The sequence below is a fragment of the Apodemus sylvaticus genome, chromosome 13 (assembly GCF_947179515.1).
Source record: "Apodemus sylvaticus chromosome 13, mApoSyl1.1, whole genome shotgun sequence".
Lineage (NCBI taxonomy): Eukaryota > Metazoa > Chordata > Mammalia > Rodentia > Muridae > Apodemus > Apodemus sylvaticus.
In genome coordinates this window covers 34,175,189-34,197,168 of record NC_067484.1, presented here as the reverse complement: position 1 = coordinate 34,197,168, position 21,980 = coordinate 34,175,189, and the positions used below count along the sequence as shown (strand labels likewise).

General features: G+C 40.6%; 1 protein-coding gene across 1 annotated transcript in view; it reads right to left on the bottom strand.

Moving 5' to 3' along the window:
* The window catches only part of Piezo2 (piezo type mechanosensitive ion channel component 2), a 390,271-nt gene that overhangs the window by 315,797 nt on the left and 52,494 nt on the right, over nt 1-21,980 (bottom strand). Inside the window, exon 2 of the mRNA XM_052155704.1 lies at nt 3,317-3,412. Within this exon, the coding sequence (XP_052011664.1) occupies nt 3,317-3,412 (96 nt within the window). The remainder of the gene's footprint in view (nt 1-3,316; nt 3,413-21,980) is intronic.

The window sequence follows — 21,980 nt, the reverse complement described above, 5'->3', positions numbered from 1 at the left end:
CATCAGCTCCTGGGACCAATCCAAGCTCACATGTGGACGTGGACATGGGCTTCCCAGGGGGTACAGTGCAGCGCTTGATGAGAACCGTTTGCCAGTGTACCTGTCAGCTCATTCCTGAGGTGTGGTTATGAACCTAGGCTTTCACAGCTCAGTGCATTTGAGCCTGACCCCTGCCCTGAAAAGCTATGCTGTTCCTCTGGGACGTGAGCCCATTGGCTCCATGCAGGCCCTCACATCAACTAGGAACATCTAACCCACGTTGTCTTTCCACACAGTCACTGGAAATGCATGGGGTTTGAGTCCTGCAGATCAGAAAAAAAAATCATGTATATTACAGAAGCAAACAAACAGATGAGGTTATGTTAACATCAGTCATGTTTCCTGGTGCTAAAAAGCAGGAAAAAGGAAAATGAAACACCAGGATGCTGCTTCCGAATGAGGATGTAGGGATTTCCTAGTAAGCCTCCTCTGCCCTTCTCTTCCGATGGGACCAGAATCAGCAGGCACCTGTGGTCTTCTGTGCTCACTGACCTTGCAACTTTTCATTCACAGAGTATTTCTGCACATGTGGAGGATTCTGTAGTTTTTGATTCTATGTTGTATGTGTAATATCCTGATAGTGTCAGGGCCCAGTATACTGGGCTTCGCCCAATGGACACCTCTAAAATTATTAAGAGATTCATGGTTATTGACTGGGGGATAAAAACGAAAATCTAAGAGCTGTCACACAAGGGTGAAGACGATTTGTATTTACTTGATCTCCACATCGAACAGAAGCCTATATTGACATAGGAGCAACAGACAATTCAAGGGAGCATATGAAAGCACCCATTTTAAAAAGCACTGTGGTCTGAATGCTCACAAAATCTTTCTTTGCAGTATGCATTTCAAACTCTGGAACAGGAGTTGCCAAGATACAATAATATCATTTCTGAAGCCAGAAATCCTATGTTGAAATCTTCAAAGTGAGGTTATGGTGAACAGACTCCCATAAACACTGAATTTGTTGTTTAATAAGGATCCACATAAACCTCTGTTTCTCTAGTTTTTCTTAACTTGGTCTATTAAGCACATAATTCAGAGCTATAATGTGAATGTTCTTCTGCATCAGGGAAAGAGGCATAGCATCTGTAGCTCTAACTACAAGAATAAATGGGCAAAGCAGTATCTAAAGCCCACAATCAGGAAGGGGGAGAAAAATGAAGTTGTTTGCTGGCCTTTGTACGGTCTTTGCTCTTTCTTCAAAAGAGCTCATCACTAAAAGGCAGTCACCACCAATGGCCTTTCTCACGCCACTGAGGGTCAGGACAAACTGAATTTCCTTTTCCTGTCATGGAAACACATAGCCACTTCACTCACCTACAGCATTTGGCACGGTCCTTATTTCTTCTTGTAATGGCAACGTGTCACAAAAACAGTTTATTTCACCGGGCTTAAGGGAGCTTCATTTTCATATTTGTGGAAGAACTTCAATCAACAAAGGGCAATCACAAACCAGAATGTGCTACCTAACTGGACCGTCAGGATACAGTCACTGTTCTCCTCTCTGCCTCACAGAACAATAAATAAGCATTAAAAGCTTCACAGGAACTTGTGTTAGATACTATCTAAAGTAAAGATACTGCTTTCTGCTTTTACTGTGTACGTAAAGAATATGTAAAAAAAAAAAAAAAAAAAAAGCCAAGCAAAACAAACAACAAACACAAAAACTCAACTGATATACCAGCAAGGAATGGCAGAAAGCTAGGCTTCCTACCCACTTCTCCCACCACAAGGCTCCAGTGTACCCCTTGTGGCTCTGCTCTTTTTAATGACCATATTCTCCCCAACAACACGTTATTTCAATGCACATGCTACTGTTGCCATACCGCAAGCTTTATTTTAATTGACAGCACTGTGAGTTAGTTTTCTTATATATATATATACATACATATATATATATATATATATGTATATATATATATTATTTTCTATATTCTTTGTTTACATTCCAAATGATTTTCCCTTTTCCAGTTCCTCCCTCCCCATATGTCCCACAAACCTTCTCTCCACCCATTCTCCAATTACCTCTTTCCTTTTTTCTCTGTCCTGATACTCCCCTCCAATGCTAGATCAAGCCTTTCCAGGATCAGGACCCTCGCCTTACTTCTTCATGGGAGTCATTTGTTATGCTAATTGTGGCTTGGATATTCAGAGCTTCTGGGTTAATTAATATCCACTTCTCAGAGATTGCATTCCATGTGTATTCTATTGTGATTGGGTTATCTCACTCAGGGTGATATTTTCCAGATCCAACCATTTGCCTAAAAATTTCTTGAATTCATTGTTTTTAATTGCTGAGTAGTATTCCATTGTGTAAATGTACCACATTTTCTGTATTCGTTCCTCCATTAAAGGATATCTAGGTTCTTTCCAGCTTCTGGCTATTATAAATAAGGCTGCTATGAACATAGGATAAGCAGGCTGAGAAAGAAGTTAGGGAAATGACACCCTTCACAATAGCCACAAACAATATAAAGTATCTTGGTGTGACTCTAACCAAACAAGTGAAAGATCTATACGACAAGAACTTCAGGTCTCTGAAGAAGTAAATTGAAGAAGACCTCAGAAAATGGAAAAATCTTCCATGCTTGTGGATTGGCAGGATTAATGTAGTTAAAATGGCTATCTTGCCAAAAGCAATCTACAGATTCAACGCAATCCCCATCAAAATCCCAACTCAGTCCTTCACAGAGTTAAAAAAAAAAGCAATTCTCAAATTCATATGGAATAACAAAAAACCCAGGATAGCTAAAACTATTCTCAACAGTAAAAGAACTTCTGGGGGAATCAGTATCCCAGACCTCAAGCAATACTACAGAGCAATAGTGTTAAAAACTGCATGGTATTGGTACAGTGACAGGCAGGCAGATCAATGGAATAGGATTGAAGATCCAGAAATGAACCCACACACCTATGGCCACTTGATCCTGGACAAAGGAGCTAAAAACATCCAGTGGAAAAAAGATAGCTTTTTCAACAAATGGTGCTGGTTCAACTAGTCAGCATGCAGGAGTTAGTTTTCATTAACCACAGAATTCCCAATTTTTGTCCTGTCTATGTTATGAGTTAACATAGGGGGAATGGCTGTGTATATAAAAAAGACATGTGTAGCTTAAGCAAATCATTCTGTTCTACTTGATAGTGCTTATAACACTGGACAGCCCACTCTGCTGCCTAGATAATGCCCTTCTCGCTGAATAAAGACAAATCCCAGGAGTTGAGAAAAGCACATGCAAGTTTTATCGCTCTGCTGAGGACCAATAAGGGACCTTACCTTGCATCGTTGCTTTGGTTGGTTCTGAGAACAGAGGAATGAGCAAGAGGTAGATAAGGTAGACGAAGGAGAGCCCATTGTACCGGAATGCACATGCTGTGATTGGGACGAGAGAAGAGAGGAACATGGCATTAACGACAGCAGATGACACAACAGTGGCATGACAATTATATCAAAACTCACAGGGCTTCATTCTCTGAACCAATGGGTCTCAAACTTCCCAACACTGTGACCCTTTAATACAGTTCCTCATGTTACAGTGACCCCCCAACCACAAAATTATTATCATTGCTACTTCATAACTGTAACCTTGCTATTGTTATGAATGGTAATATAAATATCTGATATTTCTTATGGTCTTAGGCAAACTCCCGTGAAAACATTCTATTCCCAAAGGGGTTGCAACCCACAGGATGAGAGCCACTACTCTAAACTGATAAGTCAATCTTGATCTCGAAGCAATAAACAGTATTCTGTGTTCGTCATTGTATTGAGCTGGATGTGAAACATATCACAAGAACAAAACAAAACAAAACAAAAAACCCAACCAGACCTTTGCTCTTAAAATCTAAGAATGAACTTAAAGTTAACAGAGGAGAAGCTCCACTAAAATTAGTAAAGTACACAATTTCAAAATATGTATAAACAAAAAATTCGGGGAGGAATGTAAAGATTAATATCAACTCAAGACCCCCTGGGCCAAATTATCAGCACAAAAGATATTTATTTGCCGCAGAGGGACAAAAAACAGGGAAGAAGAGACAAAGACAGAAGTCAGAGGACAAGAGAAAATGAGGAAAGGAACAAGGGAGAGGGGCCCAGGATGTTTGTTCCAGAGTTGGAGACAGAGACTGCCTCTGGATAGAGAGGAGGCAAATGTGGCCCATTAAAAAATGGCAGTTTGTAAAGGTAAAGGGGGGAAAGGCTGTGTTAGCATGTGGTGGTATATTTTGATTGAGCATGTTAATTAGGGCAGCCAAAGGGTACTTCTGATTGCTGGACTGCAATACTTTGATAGCTGGACCTTGGTAGTCAGCCTTGGGAGGAAAAGGAAATAAGGGAAGAGACCTTGGTTATATGGATATAATCAAATGTTTTGTGTGTGTGTGTGTGTGTGTGTGTGTGTGTGTGTGTGTGTGTGTGTTTAGCAAGGCAAAGGGAAAAGGGAAGAAGAGTAAGGCCTGCCAGAGCTGTGTTGGCTGTGCTTGAGCTAGAGTCCTACAAGGAAGAAGTTTTATAAATAATTGAAGTTAGATTTTTTTTATCCAGGTTTAAAATTTACTGTACTGCTATAAGATTTTTTCCATAAACTTAATTGTACCCATAAAGCAAAAACCTACAGTATGTTTGCCAAAGAAGAAAGGGAAAAACATTTAAAAAAATCAAAGAAAATTTACCAAATCAAGAAAGGACAGTAATAGCAGAAGGAAGATCAGAAGACTTTCTAAACTACCAACCAAGGGGCACACATGGAACGACCACGGCTCCAGCTGCATATGTAGCAGAGGAAGGACTTCTTAGGCATCAACAGGAGGAAGGAGAAACCCTTGGTCCTGTGAAGGCTTGATGCCCCAGTGTAGGGGAATACCAGGGTGTTATGTTGGGGGGAGCACCCTCAAAGAAGCAGGGGGAGGGGTACAGGAAGGGAGCTTGTGGAGGGGAAACTGGAAAGGGGGACAACATTTGAAATGTAAATAAATAAAATATCCAATAAAAGAAAAAAAAAACAATGGGCAAAATAGCAACAGTAAGTCTTACCTGTCAGCAACTACATTAAACATCAGTGCATTAAATTCTCTAGCAAAAGAGAGGGTAGCAAAGTGGGTGGGGGAGGGGCAGCTAGGCTCACTATGGATCTTCAAGTCTCCCTCCTGCCCTCCAAATCTAATCCTTCAGTCTCACCTTCAGCTCTGTGGCAGACCACCTGCTTCAGGTTCTCCTTACCCCTCAGCCAGATCACACACATCTTCCCCTCTACCCTTCCATTCCTGACTCAGCACTTATCTCAGCCCTGAAACCACAGTAGGCAATCCTGGGAACCCACACACCTCTGTAACCAGGGACGCAGGTAGACTAGTTTAAAGTCTTCATTCTACCTCAGCTCTTCTAAATCCAAGCCACCCAGTCTCATTCCCAGCTCTGTAAGAAACTATGGGCTGTGACCTCCCCTTGCTCTCTGCCCCTATTCCCATGGTACTAAGCAAAATTGGTGAACACCCTTCCTTCCTCCATCCTGTGGATCCCCTCAAGACCCCATGGCCAGCCCGTCCTCATTCATATGTGTCAGCTCCCAATACCTAGAAAAATATTTTACCCAGAACCCCCAATGGCCACACCTAGCAGGATCCAAGAATTCCCTACAGCATCATGTAACCATGACACTCTCCTAGAAACCAGAGAAGACAAGAGAAACCAAGAAACAAAATACCCACCCAACCAAGACAAGACCAGACATGAACACCTAGAATTTCAGTCTGATGCCGAGATGCCAGTGGAAAACCACAATCAATGACAGCCAGTACAGTATGTTTCCACCAGAATTCAGCAACCCTACCACAGAAAGGCCTGAGGATTGCAGCATAGCAAAGACAAATACCTTGAAATAGACTTTATGAATACGTAAGGAATCCTTAAGGAGGAAATTAATAAATCCCTTAACAAAATCTATGAAAACACAGACAGTGGAAAGAAATAAATAAAATACTTCAAGTCCTGACCTGAAAGTTGAAATACTGATTAATAAATAAACCCAAACTGAGAAAAATCTGGAAATAAAAATTTAGGAACTTGTACAAGAATCTCATAGGCAAGCTTCATCAGTATCATGAAAGAGATGGAAGAGAGCATCTCTGGCATTGAAGGCATGATAGAAGGAACAGATACCTCAGTCAAAGAAAGTGTTAAATAAAAAAAAAATCCTAGAACAAAACATCCAGAAAGCCTGGGACCACTATGAAAAGACAAAATCTAAAAATAATAGATATAAAGAAAGGGGAAGAAACTCAGGTCAAAGTCATAGAAAGTATTTTAAGCAAATCATAGAAGAAAATATCCCTAACCTATCAAGGTATTAGAAACATACAGAACACAAATAGAATGGACCAGAAAAGACCCCTCAGCACATAATAATCAAAACATTAAATAAACAGAACAAAGAAAAATATTTAAAGCTGCAAGGGATAAAAAGGCCAAGAAACATATAAAAGCAGACCTATTCGAATAGCACTTGACTTCTAAATGTTGACTCTAGAAGCCAGAAGAGTCTGAACAAATGTAAAGCATACTCTATAAGACATCACAGATAGAAGTCAAAACTGCTATACCCAACAAAACTTGCAATCATCACAGATGGATAAAATAAGATAGTTAATAATAAAACCAAATTTAAACCCTAGAAGGAAAACTCCAACCTTAAAAGGTTAAGCACACACAAGAAAACACAAGCAATAATAATTCCAGGCCAGTAAATCAAAAGAGGGGAACACCACACACACAAACACACACACACACACACACACACACGCCACAACAAAATAACAGGAATCAACAAACACTGCTTATTGATAACTCTATCAATTAGCTCAATTCTCCCAATAAAAACACAGACACAAAGAATGAATGTGAAAACAGTATCAATCTGATGCATCCAGTAAACACACCTTGACATCAAGGATAAACATCGCCTAAGGGTAAAAGGATATAAAATGATATTTTAATCAAATGAACCTAAGAAGTAAGCTGGTGTAGTCATTTTAATATCTGACAAATTAGACCAAACCAAAACTAGTCAGAAGAGATAGGGAAGGCTACTATATACTCATCAGAGGAAAAATCCACCAAATTGCAAAAAATACTGTAATTTTTAACATCTATGCAACAAATACAAGGGAACCCAGGTTCATAAAAAAATACACTAATACAACTTAAGTCACATAATGACCCTCACATATTGATAGTGGGAGATTGTGATATTTTACTCTTACCAACAGATAAAGCGAAACAGAGAAATTCTGGTTATAAACCAAATGGACCAAATCACATGAAGATCCAATAAAAAAAAAAGAGAAAATTACAGACCAATTTCTCTTATGAACATACATGAAAAAATAGTCAATAAAATACTTGTAAACTGAATCTAAAAGCACATCACAAAGATCACTCACTGTGATCAAGACATACAGAGATGGCTCCATATATGTAAATGGATAAATGCAATCCATCATGTAAATAAACCAAAAGACACATGATCAATTTATTAGAAGCCATTTACAAAATTCAAAATCCCTTCATGATAAAAGTCCCGGTGAAATTGGGCATACAAGGGATATACCTCAACATAACAAATGCCAGTTTAAAGTGAGTCCATAGCCAACATTAATTTAAGTGGAGAAAAACTCAAAGCAATTCCACTAAAATCAAAAATAAGACAAGGTTGTTCACTTTCTCCATTCATATCCAATATAGTGTTTGAAGAACAAGAAGAAAACTGAAACATATTAAGGGGATACAAATTGGAAAGGAATAAGTCAAAGCATGTTTACATGTGAATGGTATGATAGTATGTGTAAGTTATCCTAAAAATTCCACTGGAAAATTCCTACAGCTGATAAACACTTTCAGAAAAGGAGTTGGGTGCAAAATCAACTCACAAAAATAAGTAGCTTTCATGTAGACAAATGAAAACTGGAATGTAGAAAAAAATAAATCAGAAAAACAACACCCTTCATAGTACTCTCAAAAATATCTTGAGGTAACTCTAACCAAGCAAGTGAAACACTTGGATGATAAAAGCTTTAATAAAATATTGAAGAAATCGAGGAAGATATGAGAAGATGGAAAGATATCCCATGCTCACGGATCAGTAGGTTAAGGTAGTAAGAATAGACATCCTACCAAAAGTAATCTACAGAATCTATGCAATACCCATCAAAATGCCAACAAAATTCTTCACAGATGTCAAAAGGATAATTTTCAGCTTCATAACTGAACACACACACATACAAATACAATAGCTAAAACAATTCTAAATAATAAAAGAGCTGATGGAGGTGTCACCATCTCCAACCTCAAATTGTACTGTAGAGATTGTAAGGCTCTTGCAGGGCCTCTCAGGAGACAGCCATATCAGGCTCCTTTCATCAAGCATTTCTTGGCATCCACGATAGTGTCAGGGTCTGGTGACTGTATATGGGATGAATCCTCAGGTGATACAGTCTTTGGTTGACCTTTCCTTTGGTCTCTGCTCTACACCTTATCTACATATTTGCTCCTGTGAGTATTTTGTTCCCCTTCTCAGAGGAACTGAATCACCCACACTTTGGTCTTCTTTCTTCTTGAGCTTCATGTGGTCTGTGAGAGGCCCTGCCAGAGTCTTACAAATACAGGGGCAGATACTCACAGCCAACCACTGAACTGAGCACAGGGTCCCCAATGGAGGAGTTAGAGAAAAGACTAAAGGACCTGAAGGGGTCTGCAACCTCATAGGAAGAAGAACAATATGAACCAACCAGACCCTTCCCTGCCCCCACCTCCCTCACCCCCACCCCTCCCCATCCTCCACCCCCCACCCCCACCCCCAAGCTCCCAGGGACTAAGCTATCAACCAAAGGGTACACATGTCTCTAGCTGCATATGTACATATGTAGCAGAGGAATGCCTTGTCAGGCATCAAGGGGAGGAGAGATCCTTGGTCCTATGAAGGCTCAATAGATGCCCCAATTTAGGGGAATTGAGGGCAGGGAGGTGGGAGTGGGATAGGTGGAAGAACACCCTCATAGAAGTAGAGGGAGGGAGAATGGGACGGGGGGTATCCGGGATGGGGGGAACTGGGGAAAGCGATAACATTTAAAATGTAAATAAAGAATATATCCAATAAAACAAAACAAAAAATGGCATAGGACTGGTACAAAAACAGACATGTGGATCAATGGAATCCAGTTAAGAGCCAGATATAAATCCACACACCTACAGACACCTGACTATTGATAAAGAAGTCTGGAAAAAAAGCCTTTCCAATAGTCAACATGGATGGCTGCACATAGAAGAATGCAAACAGATCCATACTTATTATTCTGCATAAAGCCCAATTCCACATAGATCAAATACCTCAACCTAAAACCAAATACATGAACCTTATAGAAGAGAGAGTAAGGAATAGCCTTGAACTCACTGGCACATAAAAATATTTTCTGAACAGAACATCTGCCATTAACACAAGCATTAAGATGATTAATAAATAGGACCTCATGAAACTGAGAAGCTTCTGCATGGGAAATGACATCACTTAGACAAAATGGTAGCCTACAGAATGGGAAAATATGTTTTGTTAATTCACGTCTGACTGAGGGTGAATATCAAAAATAAAGAACTTAAGAAACTAGATATCAAGAAAAGCAAATAACCCAGTTTTAAAGTGGGGCACATATGGCAACAATGAACTCTCAATAGAGATAACTCAAATGGCCAAGAAACACTTAGAGAAACATCCTTAGTAATCAAGGAAATGCAGATCAAATTACTCTGAGAATGTATCTTATGCCACATCAGAATAGTTAAGATCAATAAAACAAGCGACAGCTCATGCTATCAAGAATGTAGAGTAAGGTGAACACTGTCCATTGCTGGTGGAAGTGGAAACTTATAAAAGTCACTATGTAAATCAGTGTGGCAGTTCTTCAGAAAGATGGGAATTGATCTACCTCAAGATAGTGACCTTAGGGTGTGTGCACTATTGGGCACACACCCTAAGGTCACTTCATCCTAGCACAGAGACACTTGCTCAACTATGTTCAACCGTCTGTTCATAAAAGCCAAAAATTTAAAACAGCATAGATGTCACTCAACAAAGGAATGGATAAAAAAAAACAATGTGGTACATTTTCACAGTGGGGTATTAGTCAGCTGTTAAAACTGAAACCATGCAATACAAATGTAAATATATGGCACTATTTTTTTTTTAAATCTTGCATTAGTTAACCCAGACCAAGAAAGACAAATATGACGACTGCCTTGCTCATTCATAGACAGTGAAGTCTCCTTCCGCAGCAGATGGGAACAAATATAGACTCACATCAAGGCAGTGTGCAGAGAGTAAGAGACCTTGGAGCACTCAGCCCCAAAGCTGATATCTCCATCAACCCACCCCAACCCCCTAGCCCCTAGGGCTCAGGGAACCCCGCACAAGAGAAGGCAGTAAGAGTATAAGAGCCAAGGGGACAAAGCCCTTCAAACCAATCTGTAACACACATAGGAACTCACAGAGACCAAGGCAGCATGCACAAGGCCTGCACAGGTCTGCACCAGGTGATGTCCCAAGGCTGAAAGAATTAGACACATGTCCCTATACCTAACCCAGACACTATCTCTTGCAAAGTGATAATCACTTGCAAGTGAAAGGGAAACCAAACTCTTCTTAATGGTAAGACAAATGCCCAACAGTAGATGGCCAACAGAAAACAAGTTCAATGAATCCAAAGACATCTTGGGAGGCTACTTGTCTCATAATGTCATGTCAGGGCTGCTTTACTATTTATTGTTGTTGTTGTTGTTGTTGTTGTTGTTGTTATTGAATTTAATATTTTATATATGTTTTTCTTTCTTTTTACATTGCAGACCCTTTACAATGTAGACATTGTAAACTGGCTCCCAGTTTAGTGGGTTTTTTTTTTCAGATTCCTGAGTGTGAAAATGAGAAAGTTTCTGTATCTATACCTGTTTCTTGTGCCTTTTCTTGGGCATGTTTTCTTCTGTTTGTTTGTTTGCTTTTTTGACCTATGGCAATGTATTGGGTTTTATTTTCCCTATCTATTATCCCTTAGAAGCCTTTTTGTTTTCGATTAAGAGGCCTAAAGGAGGTGGAACCAGAGGGTAAAAGTAGTAGGGAGGAATTGGGAGGAATAGAAGTATGGGAAACAGTAATCAGGATATATTATAGAGAAAACCATCTATGTTCAATAAAAGGGGAAAAAAGAAGAAACATCTATATGCTGTCTGCAAGATATTTTGTTTGTATTCAAGAACAGATAGGCCTGGGGTAGAAAAAAATGGAACAATATATGCAAATAGAAATAAAAAACAGAACTGGAGTATGATGCCTATATAACATAAAACAGACATAATATATGTAAGATGAGGCAACAAAGGTCATTATATTGTGACAATATGGCTGTCATCAAGAGGCTATAATCGCTGTAAGTGTGTATGTAGCCAATATAGGAGCACCTAAACACATAAATACTGACAGGCATTAAGAAGAAAGATTTTAAATCACCAACAGTAAGGGTCAGATACTCCAGTTTCATCAAGGACAAATTATTTCAACAGAAAATCAATAGTGAAATATTTAATATAAATTGATTGTAGACTAAACAAACCTGCTATCCATGAACAGAGTATTCCACCAAACATACAATGTATGTTCTTTCCAAGCACAAAAAAAGGAGTCTCCAGGAAAGGTCACAATCATGCCAAAGCCAGGTTCATAAACATGAACAGGTTGGAGCTCTTAACAGGCGTCATTACAGACCACAGAGTTGTGATAGCCAAAGTCACTAATAGGACTTTGGGGAAATTAATGGACACATTAAAATTTAAAACAAGAACAACAAAATCTGGGCATTTGAACAACGAATGGACCAAGGGAGAAGGTAAAGGGGAGATGTAAAAATATGTTGAGACAAGATGGACAGAATTCATATTAAAGCTGACAGGATGCAGCAGAAGTCATTCTAAGAAAAAGTTAGTTTAAAAAAACCTACATAAAAAGAGGATCTCAAATTAATGCTATATACCTAAAGAAATTGAACAAGACCCCCCAAAACAAAAACAAAATACAAACTTAAGCCCGAAGTTAGTAGGAGAAAGGAAAAAGATAAAAACAGCAATGAAATAGATTGGAAAAGCAATAGAATATTGAATATAAGGGTTGTTTTCTACAAAGATAGCCAAAGTAGATAAACCCTTAAAAATTAGAGAAAGGACTCAAAAGTAAAATCAGAAATGAAAGTGGAAAGAGCATCATTTATTCCAGAGAAATATTGAGGTGAGTGATAGGCTCCTGAAAACAGTGTTTGCCAAACTTGTGCAATCATCTAGGGGAAGTGCAAAGTTGCAAAGTTCCTACACACACACATACACACACACACACACACAGAGAGAGAGAAAGAGAGAGAGAGAGAGAGAGAGAGAGAGAGAGAGAGAGAGAGAGAGAGAGAGAGTTTTCTTTCTATGAGAACACTCTGATGCAAAGCAACCTGAGGAGGGAAAAGTTTGTTACATTTTTTTTAAAGTTCATGAGCATAGAAAGTTGTATAATAACAGCATGAACAGCATGTTTAGGATACATGTCTGAAGTTCTAACAGTCCTACAAGAACATTTCATCTTACTTTTCCAATTTATAATTGAGGCTTTCCTCTCAGATGACTCTAGACTGTGTTTACCTGATAATCAAGGTAGATAGGACAATGAAGAAATAGAAATTCTGAACCAATTAAAAATGAGAAAGGAGACTCAAGAAATAATACAGAGAATATACGAAGAATAATAAAAATTAAAAGAAAAGACTTCCGAATCTGTCTTATGAATATAACATTGCCTTGATCCTGATGCCAGAGGATATTTACACAAGAAAATATATGTTAAATCATAGTCACATGCTGCTGGTGAGTCCAGACATTAAAATGCTCTGCATGATGCTAGCAAACTGAATTCAACAGTGAGTTAAGGACTATTCAAAAAGTCCGGGTGGATTGTATTGACAATGTTTCAACATACACAGTTCATAATATTGACATGCCACAGTAGAGAATGATGGCAAGGACCGTATGATCATCATAGAGGAAAAAAAAAACTTTAACAAATATTCAACTTTTTCATGATCAAAACTACCAACAAAAGAAGTCTAACTGAAATATACCTCAACACAGATAGGTAGTACATTTACAAAATATCCCATAATTAATAGCGTATTCAGCTGTAAAAATATTGAAAACTCGTCCTCTCACTCGAGACTAAGACAGGTAGACATTGTATATGTCCTGAATACATTTAGTCTTAGCCAGAGAAATATAAGGCAAGTGTCCTAGCTTGTCTGCTGCTGTTGTGATGAAACACAGGTCACAACCAAGTTGGGAAAGGAAGGATTTGCTTGGCTTAGGGTTCTGGTTCATTATTGAAGGAAACCCGAGTCAGGAGCCTAGAGGTGGGGAGTTGGAGGAGGAGGGACCGAGGAGCACTGCTTACCCCCTGGCTCTCCCTGCTGCCTTTCTGAGATCGCCCAGACCCACCCCCATGCCCAGGGATGGTAGCACCATGGGCTGGACCCTCCTACATCACTCATCAATCAAGAGCACGCATGCCCTGCAGACATGTTCACAGGCCTGCCATAGGTAAACAATTCCACAACTGAACATCCCCTTCCTAAGCACGACTAGGTTTGTGTCAAGTTGTTCAAAGCTAATTATGAGAACAGGGGGACAAAAAAAAAAGATGTGGTATCGTTTCTTGGAAAGGAATAAAATTATCTGTTTGAAGATATTGTGTATATAGAAAACGCTAAAGATGACACCAAAATATATTAGAAGTAATTACAAAATTCAGCTAAGATAAATAATAAAAAGTCAATGTAGCATTTTGATACAAGTAAAGATTATCAACATATGTAATATTGCTCCTATCAAAATCTCACAGAATTTTTCACAGAAATTAATTTTCAAAAAACTACATTTGTATGGAAACAACAAAAAGCCTAAATTCATCACAGACATCAAGATATCCGATAATGCTAGAGCAATCTACAAACAGTGCCATGCTGACATAAAAACAAACACATTGGCCAATGGAACAGAAGAGAGAACCCAGAAATGAATTTACACAGGTGTTTGTACACAGGTATCAAAAGCACAAATGATGGAAAAATCAGATATCCACATGGGGATAAATGGACCTTAATCTCGAAGCTTAGGCAGTTGTCTGTCTATATTTTCCCTTAGCTTTGCTTGGTTTAGTTTCCTGACCTCAACCATGGTGTGAAAATATAAAATGGAAGATTCCAGAAGTAATTTAAAAGTTTTACACCTTGTGCCACTCTCAGTAACACGGTAAACTCTCACAGCTTCCAGCATGACCCCATATAAGAGATAAATCAGTATGCACCACCCCAAAGTCACTTGCTGGTGTTCCCAGCTATCAAACTGATTGCACAGGATCAGGGCAATTGCATATGCCAATCTGGTACTATGCCCAGCTTCAGGTATGCACTGGGCTAAGGGTTGAAACACATCCCCCGGGGATAATGGGATAACTACTATGTGGACACCAGCTTAATATGGTGTAAGAAATGGTGAAGAAGGCCTGAAACTGTCATCTACCAGAAGAAAACAGGGTTCATGCTCCTTGGCATTGGACTGCTTTAGTACCTTAGATATGACCCTCCCATCCCCCCCACCCTCACCCCCATTCCCACCCCCTGAAAAGCAGAGACAAAAAAAAATGAGGTTAAGGGTTCAAACAGACATTTCTTCCAAGAAAATATGCCAATGGTCAATAGATAACAAAAAAAAAAAAAAAAAAAAAAAAGCCAACATTACAAATCACTACAGAAATGGAAACATTAAGAATACAACTTCATACTTGTGAAGTATGAATGCCTATCACCAAAAAGGTGTAAATTGATTTGTGTGATGGCTCACACCTGCAATCCCAGCACTCTGGAGGTTGGGGCAGAAAAGTTAGGAATTTAAGGATAGCCTAGGCTATATAATAAGTTTGAAGCCACCCTGGGCTACATGAGACCCTATCTTAACCCTGACTCCCACCCCCTCAAAAAAAATCCAATACTGGTGAATATACAGAGAGAGGGGAACTTTGTATACAATGGTAGAAACCTAGACGGGCATAACCCAATGGGAAATCATATAGAGGCTCAAAAAAAATTTACAGCTACTGCACAGAAATTCCAGCTGTGGATATGTAGCACAAGCCAATGAAATCAATGTGCAAGAGACATCTGCACTCCCATGCTGAGAACTATTCACGACTGAAAAGACAGGTTCAAATGATGATGTGCACACCAACAAATGAACAGATAAAACGTGGGGTGGAATACAATTTAGCTTTTAAAACAAGGACAACACTTGCAACAGTCTGGATGAGAGAGCACGTTAAGTGAACTCACTTATATGTAAAGACTAAAATAAAACTGAAATCATGAAAGGGGGAGGAGTGAATCATGAAAGTCAGGGAGCTGAAGACAGGGAAGCGTGGACATGTTGATCAAAGCACACAAAAACTGTGTTAGACTGGAGGAATGAATTAAAAGATGTCTTTTACTAGTATAGAGCCATGAGCCCTGAATAACACCAAGAGCATAGAGGGGAAACGCTCTCATCACAAAAACTGAGCATGTGATGTAATAAGGTGGTCCTTAGCTTACATACATTTTTTTTCTAGATGCTCTATAGCATATACATTGGTTTGGTTTGGTTTGGTTTGGTTTGGTTTGGTTTGGTTTGGTTTGGTTTGGTTTCCTAAGCTGAGGATATAGCCTAGAGCATGAGAGACAATCACTTGGGAACACTGGGGAACTGTAGAATATGTCCCCAGCTAACATTTTCTGAAACATCATACTTTCCATATACTATTTATGCTTTTCGATTGGAAATAGAGCTGTACTAAGTTGAAGCACAGCCAGGAGCCTGAAGCTGATATAACTTGAATGAAAGCAGTCCACAGAGAAGCCCCGAACCCATGTGGGCAGCTTCTGATCTTTGTGGACTAATAGAGGGTGATGGGATTGGAGGGGTTTTGAAATAGTCAGGGCAGAGTCAGTGGATGAGAAAGAAAATGAAAGACATTAAAAAAAAACCCACTGTGTGTAGTGTGTTGTGTATGGTGTATGTACTTGTCTGTGGGCATGTGGACACGTGTGTGGGCGTATGGAAGCTAGAAGCCAAGGTCAGGCATCCTTGCCTGGTTAAGGCTCTGCCTTTATTTTTGAGACAGGGTCACTCACTGAACCTGGACCTCACCACTCCAGTTAGATTAGAGGGCCAACGGGAACGAGCTTCAAGGATCCCACCCACCGTCTCTATGAGGTGTGCTGTGAGGAATGGCTTTCTGATATGGGTGCAGGATATGGGAACCTGTCCTCAAGCCAATGCCAGAGACACTTCACCTACCAGCCCATCTCCCCAGGCTCCTAAATGTTTTCTTGTTCAGTGCACACCACGCAATCACATTAGCATATTCCATAAATTTGGGGGTCAAGGTAAAAAGGAAAGTCACCTCTGTCACTCAACTTTGATGACCCTTCGCAGCGTGCTGGCCCATCTGCCTCTGCAGGAGCTTGTGACATCACACTCACCCTATCAAGCCCTGAGCTGTACAATCCCTATAGAACAGTTTTCCTATAGAGCTTGCTATTCTACCTCCCATGTGAGTACGTGGGGGGTTGTGGCCAGCAATCATTTTTGAGTTTGAGTCATCATGAAGTATTGACCTTGGCACCATAGTATGCCCCTATAGTGCATAGATTTCTCTCATTTCAATGTCAAGGCCCTAGTGAAGCCAGGCCCACAGCCTTAGTACCCTCCGTGCACTTTCTGATCTCTAGGCAGGCTCTTCTCAGAATATGGCAGCAAACATGCCGTATGTGCTTGGTTGTGCAGTGTTTCCCAGCCCCTGTCTGCAACACTTTAGAGCATCCATAACCGATGTGTGTGTGCTGACAAAGCTTCCCATCAATAATTATAGAGATGAAAAAAAAAAGTCTACCTGTGGCTTTCCAATTCACATCCATACTGTCTTAGGATTTCTACTGCTGCAGTGAAGCATCATGAACACAAAAAGGAAACTGTCAAGGAAAGGGTTTATTTGCCTTACACATCCAGATCATAGTTCATCATTGAAGGAAGTCAGGACAGGAAGTCAAAGAGGGTAGGAACCTGGAGGCAGGAGCTGATGCAGAGGCCATGAGGGGTGCTGCTTACTGGCTTGCTCCTCATGGCTTGCTCAGACTGCTTTCTTAAGAACCCTGGACTACCAACCCAAGGATGGCACCACCCACAATGGGCTGAGGCCTCTCACATCAATCACTGAGAAAATGCCCCACAGCATTGGTTATAGCCTCTTCTTATGGAGGCATTCTTCATTGAGGTTTCCTCCTCTCAAATGGCTTTACCTGATATCACACTGACATAAAACTCACTGGCTCCATTGATTAACATTGTTTGCAGTAAAGTCCAAAGAGCTCGAGAAGAAAACAAAGGCAGCCCAGCCGAGTGAAGAAATGAGTCTTTAATGCTGATCCTGGAAGACCTCCCTTCTGGTGTACATGTGTATGTTATATGACGTCTCGTCTCTTCCTTCCTCCTGCAGGCCTGCCTGGTGACACTCCTAATGAGTACAGTAAAAATCCTGGAATTCCTTGTGGAGATGCCAAAGCATTCTATTTAGCTGTGACATTGGCATCTCCTTGGCTGCTCATCTCTTGTGTACTCTGAAGGAAGCCAACTGCCCTATGGTGAGTTACCTAGAGGGAGGCTCATGGGGCAAGGAGGCAATGCTCCTAACAATAGTTGGCCTTACCCACCAACTAAAAGAAGGTGGAAGCACCATCTGCCCTGGCTGCAGACAGAGAGACAGAAGAGCCAGGGCAGATACTCTGAATCCCGGATCCAAGAAAGGCAAAGCTGAGTTTGTTGTTCTAAGTACTTAGTCACTGTTAGGCTAATTTTGATGCAGTGATATCTAATTACTACCTGACCTCAAAAAGCAAAAAACAGACAAAGACAAAACTCTGAATGTGTTTCCTTTTGTGTCTGAAATAATCACATTTGAATATGACAGTTGGTAAGATGCTAGATGTGTCTCTTTTCTCTGCATGTATGAACTGGCAGCTTAGGCGGGATCCAAGCACGAGAAGGGCATAAAGTGACGGATCTAAGTGAGTTATCTCCATCTAGGGCTAAATATGCCTTTGAACTTGGCAATACAGCACATTGAAGTCAGGAAAGCCTTAGAAGGTAAAGCCAGCTCCTGTATCAAGAGTGTGATGTGCCTGTCGTGGGGACTTAGAGACAAGGGATGTTTGTTAGCAGTAATGAGCTATCACATTGTGACTGCACAGTGTTCTCCAATACCCTATCCTCTCAAGGACTATCCAGTCAGCCTGTCCCTGTCTCAAGAATGTTGCTGTAGCCAGAGCAATAAAAACACAGACCAAGGTGCCCAAAAGAAAGAAGCCGTCATCTTTGGGTAAGAATGTCGCGTGGTCTCCCATCTCCCTACCTGGTTTAACTCTCCAAAATGGTAAGGAGGGTCCTTTTAGAAAGGTTACAACAGGTGATGGTTTTCATCAAGTCTAGAATGTGCATGATTAAAAAGGAGCTAATTAGTGAAGAGAAGTGCCCTATAAACACCACTCCTCCCACTCACACCATAAACATGTCAGCGAGCCTCATTAATAAATTTTGTTTTCTATAAATAAAAGTTAGCACTTGGTCGTAAAATAATTAGACACGTAGAAAACAAAATGATAGATGTCACTTGGATCATTTATCAGTACGGAAAGGTGAAAAACCTCTAGCAAATATGGAATTGCTTAGATAGCAGCGCGACATTTATAAAACCACTCATGCTGCCTTATATGGATGATAATTTCCCCATTAGTGAAATGTCACCACCAAGAAGTCTGTACACACTGCAAACCAGCCTTTTACAGTAGTCCAAAACAATGCTTTTGGTCTGTGCTGTTAGGGCTGGGTACTACTCTCAGAGCTGATTGCCTCCTATCTCCTGTTCTGCAGGTGACATCGCACCCATGGCCTAGGAAACAGGGTCTTATATGCTTAGAACCTGTATTTCCACTGCATGTGCTCCAAATATTCTTTATGCACCAGGGGACTTGCTTCCTTCATCAGTTGCCAATGCAATATACAGCAGCACAACACTGGAAAAAGCAATGCCATTGTCAAGTGACCAAATGATTCCGCCAGCTCGGCCTTTTAAAAGGATGTCCTCTCAAAATTCGGTGACTTAAAAAAAAAATTCTTAAGAAGAGGAAGAAACAGCTGCAAAGTGTATACAATGAAACAGGAAACAGATTAAACAATCGTAGATTCAATGCCCCCCCCCTGCCCCCAAGGAAGCCAAACTATCAAAGAAATGAGAGACAGGAAAGGAGCTGTCATGTCACCTGATTCATTGTCTATTTGTGTGTCAGTCCTTTCCCCATTCAAACTGCACTTGTCTCAGAAAGGGATGCTCTGAAATGGTTTGGACCAGGGTGCTCTCCTCCCCCTCCACCGGAATCCATGGCCACTTCAAGTTAGCCCCAGAGCCTCCTCCAGACAGTTACAAAAATCACGACTTCTTCAAACAAAGGCTGGTCCAGTCCTTCTCTGTCCTTGTCATCAGGACCAAGTCCTATCAGGACCAAGTCCCGAGTTCACAACTTATTCTTGTCATTTGTCGGATACATTAGTCTGTGTGCATGTCCCCAACATGTGACACAACAGAAACAAGTTCAGAGCAGAGCATGCCCTTTTGCTGGGCTATCTTGCCTGGATTATTTATCTTCATGTCTTAATCCAGAGGCAGATAAAAGCTGATGGTGTCAAAATAAAATCATGAATAATATTGAATCAACCAGCCGTGCAATTCTTGGGCTTATAGAAACAGATATACTGTGGTACACACAACATTCATTAAAGAAATCTGATGAAGAAATGAAATTTTAAAGGAAAGCATGGAGGAGAAATATAATCTGTGGGAAACAAACTGTGAGAGAACACTGGAGCACAGTGAGCAATTCTCCAGCAACCATCTTTGAGTGAAGGAGTAGAAATATTCATCACCGTGAATGGATTTGTGTACACAAGGCTTGGGTCAAACCATCACATTGTATGACGGAAAGTGTACAAATGTTATATCTCAATGGAGAAAATAATGATTTAATGTAGTGGTTCTCAACCTTCCTAATGCAGAGACCGTTAAATACAGTCCCTCATGTTATGGTGACCTCTGACCATAAAGTTATTTCAGTGGTACTTCATAACTATGATTTTGCTACTGTTATAATCATAATGTAAATATTTTTGGAGCTACTGGTGTACCAAAGGGGTAGAGAAACAGGTCAAGAGGAGTCGGGGTGCCTAAGTAAGGCAGACCGCAGTGTCAGATCCTCTGGAGCAGGGGCTTGGGACCCACCCGACATGGGTGTGGGAACTGAACTCGTCCTCTGGAAGAACAGTGAACACTCTCAACCACCTGTTCCATCTCTCTGGCCCTCAATAAATAAGTTTAGTTTTACAAGTTTTAAGTTTGTTTCCCAAGTATTTAAATTAAATCGGTCTTTATTAACTCCATCCTATTTTTTAATTATTCCTCTGTAATTTCCCCTCCAAAACGTCCTTTTTTTCTTGACATATGTATTACTATACTCCAAATTCACTCTAATGTGATTTGTACATCAGTGGTTTACTGAAAAACCTGGAAGGGGGTTGGGAGTCGTCTTAGGGGCCCTGGTAATTAGTAAAGGTCTCTGCTTTCTACTTCTGCTTCTGCAGACCTCTTTTTTCCCTCAAGTTACCCCTCCAAAAATTCCCTATCCCACGCCCCCACCCCACCCCACCCCACCCCATTCCCCCACCCCCCACCCCCCACCCCCCCACCCCGGCTCATCACCGCTGCTCCCAATTTTCTGACTTGTATTCCCCTATTCTGGGGAATTGAGCCTTCACAGCACCAATGGTCTCCTCTCATGGATGCCTGAAATGGTCATCTTCTGCTACATATGTAGCTGGGGCCATGGGTTCCTCCATGTGTACTCTTTGGTTGGTGATTTAGTCTCTGGGAGCTATGGGGATACTGGTCAGTACAGTTTATTGTTCCTCCTGCAGGGATGCAAACCTCTTCAGCTCCTTGGGTCCCTTCTCTAGCTGCTCCATTGGGGACCTGATAGTCATTCTATTGGTTGGCTGTGAGCCATGAGCATTTTGATCCACTTTCCAATAAGGATCAAAGTATCCACACTTTGGTCTTCCTTCTTCTTGAGCTTCATCTGGTCTGTGAGTTGTATCTTGGGTATTCCGAGCTTTTAGGTTAATATCCACTTAACTGCACTCTAAGGAGTAGTCTACCCCTCTAACATCACCCCTGGTCCTACGCTGCCTCAGCCTTGTGATTTTGTGTAATCGTCTTTCCTTTCAGTATTCCCTATATTCTCCTACCTTGAACAGTTAAGACAGTTTAACTATTTCAGTGGAAGCCTTCATTCAGAGAAGTCCAGGAAGGCTTGCAATCTCGTTTTTTGGCCCAGCACAGAGTCACATCAATTCCTAATCTAGAAATCATGTTTTTTGTTTCATTTTGTTTTTTTCCACACCTTAACTAACAAACTAACCATGCTTCCATTACATGTTTTCAGACCCCTGTGATGTTTTCTGCTTCTTGGTCCAGTTTTTGCACCTTACATTTTATTAAAGGACACATTGTGTTTCATTTGCTGCCAAAAAGCAGGCACAACCCACAAGCCACCATGGGGCCTGTCTTCTTGGGTTCTGACAACTTACACAGGGGTTGGGTTACCCCCACAAATACCTAGACAAGCTGTCTTAATAGGACAAGCCACACAACTCTTGGACTTTTACCTGTGAAAATCAAGAA